The sequence below is a fragment of the Hippocampus comes genome, unplaced genomic scaffold (genome assembly GCF_001891065.2).
Source record: "Hippocampus comes isolate QL1 unplaced genomic scaffold, H_comes_QL1_v1.1 scaffold319, whole genome shotgun sequence".
NCBI lineage: Eukaryota > Metazoa > Chordata > Actinopteri > Syngnathiformes > Syngnathidae > Hippocampus > Hippocampus comes.
In genome coordinates, this window is record NW_017806090.1 from 306,148 (window position 1) to 313,428 (window position 7,281).

The window sequence follows — 7,281 nt, forward strand, 5'->3', positions numbered from 1 at the left end:
CAAATCCCACTAACACACACGCACGTACACACACACACACACACACACACACACACACACACACACACACACACACTCATGTACACTATCCAGTTCCACACAGGCTCAATAAAAATAACGCGTCGAGTCGCAAATCATCAGAAAAAAAAAGCAACACAAGTTGATGAAACATATGTTGCAAACGCACACAAAAGGTATACACACCTCTGTTCACTATCCAGCCTGCCAGATAACACACACATCATGGTGGAGGTTCACTACTCATAAATCAAAAGATATAATTACATTTAAACAAGCTGGTGTTGCAGGTTTGACACACACACGCACACAGAGGTGCAGACAAAGGTACTCACGCATTTTTGGAATATTCCTCGCTTTCCTCCAGGTGTTCCACTATTTGGAAAGATTTCCTCCTACATGAGCACACTTGTCCCGAGAGAGGCAAACATTATTATAACACTTTTTTTTTTTTAACGGTCAGGGGTGGTTGTTAAAAAGCCATTATTGACTCAAACAAAAGCTCCGACATGGAAAGCCTTTTAGAGTCCAACCTCGGGAGAATGGAGTGTAAGTGGGAAGTGTATGGAACTGACCGGGATATGAATATAAACATGAAGCCACTGTGTGTTCGCTACAGGTGACAATTACCCCATGCAGTTCATTCCTTCCACAATGGCGGCAGCGTCCGGGCTCAGTCCACTTCAGCTGCAGGTGACACACCACACGGTCACACATAGACAGTACGCAGTGTTTAACTCATGTATCAGGCCAGCAGAATATCCGGGGTCACTTTAATGCCGACACGTTCTAATGAAGTGAGATATTGACATTTTCGCTTGAACATAAAGATGAACTAGTTATAATAAGCACAAATAAAACTATTTGGGGAATTGTGCATTCTTGTATTAACCGATACTAATAATAAGGATAAGAAAACCTTTATTCGTCTCACAATGGAGAAATTCCCAATCTACAGCAGCAAAGTTATGAAAGGAAGAAAGTAGAAGAACAAAAAGTAGAGGGGCTCCTGTCAAGGCAGCCACTCTCGCGGCGCCATCTTGAAGTCAGAATAACATAATAACAAAATAATACAACACAACATATAAGACACAGACAGTCATTCAATCTTAACCACTTTTCTGCATACTATTTGTTGTTTGAAGCAGTTATAGATGAAAGAGGAGAGGATGATAAGAATTAAAGCCTCCAAGAACAGGTATGCTAATTTAAAACCCGCAAACAGTACGCTTAGTGCCCAGAATAACAATACAAGCTCCCCAAAAGGTAATTTATCCACCAGAATAGTAATGAGAATAAAAAAAATAATAATAATAATAATTAAAGTCTACAAAAAGGAGCTTAGTTGCCAGAATGAATGTAATAACTACAGCTTTCCCTCCCCGTAAAACAGAATATGAAATTACGGGCTGGGAACATAAGAAGTAAAGGCCCCCAAAATGCCAATTGATTTGCCAAAATGATGATAATAATAATAACAAAATAAATCCCCCACCCAGAAGGAGAACCCTTTTGCAAAAATAGGAAGAATTAAAGCCTTTAAAAGGATGACTTAGTTGACAGAAAAAAATAAAGACTTCCAACTTTGTGTCCACAAACAGGATATGAGTCGCCAGAATAATCGTAAAAATTCACGCCTCGCAAAACGAAAATCATTTCCCGAAAAAAAGTCAAAATCCAAATTTATTTCTCGAAAAATAATTGAAGCTCAGGCTGCTGTAGAAATGACAGTTTTGCTTGGGCGCCTTTTCATTCAAGGAACCGCTAAAATTGCTGTTTGAATACATTGGTGTTAATGTTGATGCTAATCAGCGATGGCATGGCGTACACGCATTTTTTTCTGCTCCAAAAAAATGCTTGGCAGTTGAAAGAGGAGAAAAAAAATGGTTAACTGCCTTGACCTCGACATCACATAAAGGCCGGTTTATTATTATTGAATAAGCGCCATTCTCTGTTCTTTACATCCTCAATGAAAGAAAGGGCATAAAAAGCAAACAAAAGCAGCCTCTCAGAAAATTACAACATTCCCGCAACATAACAAGTGTCTAAAGACGACGCGTTTAAGGCGCTGTCTCCATGTAGATAAAGAAACATTGACCCGGTAAACAAAAACTACTTGGCACAAGCGCAGCTCTGAGTTCAAGTGGTGCAATAGAGTATTTCCTAAAAAACAAAACAAAACAAAAAAAAAATTTGAAAAGACACTCTTATTGGGCCCGTTATCCATTGCTTGACATAATAACTATCCGGCGTCTACCCGCTACATGAAACCACTCAACCGAGTGCCAGGTCAAGGCTAACTGGCTTCATGTCGAGGAAAGAAAGATGGGCTGAAAAAAAGTGTTTACCGCCTCATGGCTGTTTCTGCCATCTTTCGCGTTGTCCTTTGAAGTCCGTGTTGCTCAACATCCAGTAAAGGAGGACCCTGATAAGACAGGAAGAAGAAAAACATATGCGAAGACAAGAAGAGTAGTGCTGTCAGTGTTTGTGAGTAATTACATGGGGGCTACTGGCTGGGTTTTCGGGGAATGGGTGGTCTGCATCCAGAGGGTCCTAAATAGGTGTGCGTTTTCGCCAGTGTCGTTTGCAAAACAAGAGTTAAATGCCAGGATTAAAATAAGAGTTAAAGCTAGCCAAAAATATGTCTTGATTCAGGAATAGTAACATCAACGAATCATCAATCATCATCATTAGAAGAAGATGAACAACAAGAGGAATAGTAAAAAACAGTCTTGGTTGCCACGGGAATAGGCATTAAAGTCCCCTGAAAGGCAGTTTAATGCGGAAAGAAAAAGATGAACTAAAGTCATCAAAAGGTGGCTTGATTGTAATCCTAAACACATCAAATAGTATTAATAATACTAATCAAAAACGTTCAGAGGTGAAATAATTGCCATTAAAAACATGATTTACCGCCAAAATAATATGCAATAATAAGAATTAAAGCCTCAAAAAGTTGATCTTATTATTATTATTAGTAGTAGTAGAAGGAGGAGAAGTAATAGTCATCGTATTTGCCCAAAAACATAATAATAATAATAATAATCATCATCATCATCATAATAAAGCGGCACAAATAGGAGACTTGGTCGCTTGAATAATAGGCATTAAAGTCCCCCAAAAGGCAAATTAATACCGGAACAAGAAAGATAAATTAAAGCGACGAAAAAATTAAAAAGGTATCTGTGCAGTGGAACAATAAAACAAATAAAATCAGAGCCCCCCAAACAGGGCCCAACAAGGTGTTTTGGTTGCAGTAATAGGAACTAAAGCCCCTCCAAAAGTCAAATTAGTTGCTGGAATAGTGTTAAGATCGGCTGCAAAAAGTTGATTTAGTTGCTGGAGTAATCAAAAGCAATCAAACCCCCAATAAGGCATTTTAGTTGCAGGAAATGAAAAGCCCCCAGACGATGGCTCGGGGCTGTCATAATAAGAGTAAGAAATAATGCACCTAAAAAAAAAAGCAACTTAGTTGACAGAAGAATATCAGTAAACCTCCCAAATTGGCTATTTAGTTTCCAAAATACTAATAAGAATTAAAGCCCCCAATAAGGAGACACAATTGCCCGAATGATAATGGTAAGAATTAAAGCCTCCCCCCACACCCCATGAAAAGGGTGATTTAGGTCCTTGCCGTGTTTCAAAACATAGGCTATTCTTTTGTGTGCGTGTGCCAGCAAGCTCGGGGAGCCACGAGTAACACGCGAGCGACCGCTCTTTTCTCATCCGCCCGTCAGACAAAAGCCTCTCGTGGCGATGAATCACGGCAGAAGGAATTCCGTCCCTCCCGAAAGCGGAACACCTGGACGGGCAATTCATCACGCACTTTACTGCCGCTTGACACCTGTGCGGGGAGAATAGCACTTAGTGCTAATGGTTATCGGAGTGTATATTTGCAAAAGACGGAAAATGTTTGGCATTCCGTCGTATAAAAACAAAACAGGAGAAAAAAAACGGCACGCACTTATTGCTCGACGTCGCATTGTTCTTGTGGATCAGGGCTCTCCTTAGTTGCTATTGACAGACCACAGTCAAAGCGCCACCAGAACGAAGACGTGGCGAAGGAAACATGAATGAGAGAGGAAGCGTTTCATCAATGGCGCAGAAGGGAGTTTGTTTACGAGGGAGCAATTATGGCAGGAATGTTTGCAAGGTGGCGAGGCCGGCAGCGCATGTTTGGACATTGTTGTCAAAACAATAGCCATGCCAAATGCAATTATGAGTATTGTTGGAAGAACATTTTGATTGCCGTGTAAAAACAACAACAAAAAAAAAACGTTGCAGGGAGTATCACGATATTTATTAGGGGAAAGGTGTTTACTGTGGTGAAGGCCTGCATTTGGATAAATACATTTTTTTGTTTTTTGTCCCACAGCTATATAATATGATTTATTCGAACATAGGCAATTATTTTTGAAATATCTGTAATATTTAAAGAAAAGGGAAAGAAAGCATTGGTGTAAGAGGGACTAGACTAATAGCATTCTGTGGCGGTGATTTCATTGTGACTCAAATGTAAAAAAAAAAAAAAAAAAAAGAAAGAAAAAAAGGAGTTGGATTTGGAGTGGCGTGTTTGTTTGGGCGTCAGTCACTGGCTCCAAGAGACGAGCATGTCATGTTAACATACAGCAGACAGGACAAATATTTGTGCCACTTTTAAAGAAATATTTTAAGTTTGTTTGTATCTAAAGTTGTACTTGATACTTGATCTTTACGTTTCGGTCACTATGAAACAATTCTTCATGCCACAGAATACAAATGGTTGTCTCTGGTCGTTCTTGGGTTAATGCCGTTTTCCATGTGCAAGATTCTAGAAAGTAGCCAGCTAGTTAATATATGGATGAGCCAATCGGCATATTGGGGAAAGCAAACGGTTTAGTTTCTGGCTAATGTAGCATAGCATAAAACATTAGCCTTCGCATAGACTGCCTTATTAGAAGGTTCCCCGCTTCGTGAAAAAAAAGGAATATGCTGAAGCGGCGCTGCGGTGGTCTTGATTGACAGAACCACAGCCTCGCCACCACACCATGCTCGGGTCTCACTCACGACGCGTTGTTACGGGGATTTTGGCAGCCCGCGAAGGCCTTCCAATCAAAACAAGTGGTGTGACATCACAGGCTTTGTTTCAAGCAGCGGCGAGGCTCCGTTTTCAGTTTATGATTAATATTGAAAAAGAGGACCGAACCACCAGTTTTGCAGTTTTGACTACAGGGAAATTGGATCTGCCAATCCTGGTGAGGAGGAGTGGGGGTCTTTTCAACTGAGAGGGGGATTAGAGGATAAAGACAAGATGGAACAGATGCTAGAGCAAGAAGAGTGAAAGCATGCAGATGGACACCATCGGAAAGCGTCTATTAGCCATACAGTCTTGCTAGTCAGCACGTGAAGCTAACTAGCTATACAGTCTCGCTAGTTAGCACGTGATGCTAACCATCTTCACTCACAGTTCCTTGTTGTCAACTTTAAATTAAACAAATGCGACTTTAATGCACAACGCAAGCTGCCTGATACCAGTTGAGAGGGAGCGAGGAAGCTGAATTTGCACAGACGCTAACAGCAGCTTCACTGTCTCATTGTTGCTACATTTGAATGGCGTATACAAGACAGATGCTTATTGCAAAATTGCTAAACGTCACTTGTTGTGGTTATGTGTGGCCGGAACATGGGGGCAAAATTTGATGATTCAGTCTTAATAGTGCACCGCAGAGTTTGATCAAATTCAGCCTCAAAGCCACTTTCCACTTAGAATCAGAATCGGTATCCTCAGTATTGGCCAAATATGTGAAAAAGAATTTGTCTCTCATAGTTTGAGCCACTATAGCATGACAGTAAACAAGCAAGCCATTTTTGCGTCATTCCAAGGGTCCCCCAAACTTGTCCAACACTTTTTCTCCAGTTGCTACCAAATCTGCGGCGGGTATACTCAACTCTTAACAACTCTCCTCGACAAGGTCAGCCTCCTCATCACTTCTTGAGCTTCAATTAGGGCCTGAATCATCGTGTTTATGTTTCTTCGGAAGAATGAATGGCCTTTTCAGGGGCCTCCACTTTTCCTTCTGGAAAAAAAATGGCCCAAACAACACTTTGACCAATCATCACAATATTATCTCACTCTTGAATTCGCCCAAACGAGATCCAATGAGAAGCAGCTTTCCAAGACTGTTCTTTTTTGCGTATCAATGTGGGCATAGAATGGCATAGAATGGCATCAAAATCATTTTGAGTATCCGCCATGAAATAGAAGCCTAAAAGAAATTTTTCCCCGAGTAACAACTTAATGTCAAATTGGGTGGACATGTCAATCATAATAGGAAGCACAAAAAAAGTCTCAAGGACCCATATACATGAAGTCGGCCATTTTAGTTTCAAGCAGCCATTTTGATTTGGCGGGAGCAGTCCATCAAAGTTTGATGATAATGTCGAGAATTCGGCATGAAAACGGCTTTACTTTTGAGTGGTTTCCACTCACAGCCGCCGTGGCAACCAAAGCTTATTTTGCACAAGCGCCACAACGTGGGTGTTCTAAAGATATAGTCCAGCAAGGACTTGGTGTTTGGATGCGAATTAAAGTGAAACAATTGCCTCAAACTGTGAGCAGGACGCTCTTGTTGAGTGACTTGTTGATGTATGATTTGGTGTGTGTGTGTGTGTGTGTGTGTGTGTGTGTGTGTGCGTGTGTGTGTGTGTGTGTGTGTGTGTGTGTGTGTGTGTGTGTGTGTGGGTGTGTGTGTGCGTGCGTGCGTGCGAGTGAGTGGGTGGCGGAACGAAAGAGGAAAAAGCCACCGACCGACACTAACAATCTATCGGTTTTGTTTTTTTTTTTCTTTACTTTTTTTTTTCTCGCAGCAGCTGTACGCCGCCCAGCTGGCGAGTATGCAGATCTCGCCGGGGGCCAAGATGGCGGCCGTCCCGCCAGGGGCGTCCAACGCTTCCGGTCCGCTGTCGCCCTCCGCCCTCAAGAGTGAGAAGCGAGCATCGAGTCCCCTTGTGAAGGTCAAGGTGAGTGTGAAAATCCACTTCTTTTGTCGTTTTACTTTTTCGATTACAATCAAATGTCATCTCACACACACACACAGACACACACACGCGGACTGAAAAAGTGACACTGGCGCTGGCTGCTGTTTGGCTGCAGGCCAGACCTCTTCACTGTTGAGAGAGCGCACGCCTCGTCTTTATTTGACGACCAAGCGCTATAATGGAAGCCACATGCGTGTGTGTGTGTGTGTGTGTGTGTGTGTGTGTGTGGGTGGGGGTGGGTGGGTG

General features: G+C 41.8%; 1 protein-coding gene across 3 annotated transcripts in view; it reads left to right on the top strand.

Moving 5' to 3' along the window:
* The window catches only part of LOC109530837 (transcription factor SOX-6-like), a 93,986-nt gene that overhangs the window by 69,526 nt on the left and 17,179 nt on the right, over positions 1–7,281 (top strand). For 2 of the 3 annotated variants that reach the window (XM_019894736.1, XM_019894737.1), the window contains 2 exons: positions 638–711; positions 6,865–7,017. In XM_019894736.1, the coding sequence (XP_019750295.1) occupies positions 638–711; positions 6,865–7,017 (227 nt within the window). The remainder of the gene's footprint in view (positions 1–637; positions 712–6,864; positions 7,018–7,281) is intronic. The other variant, XM_019894738.1, reaches the window with a different exon arrangement.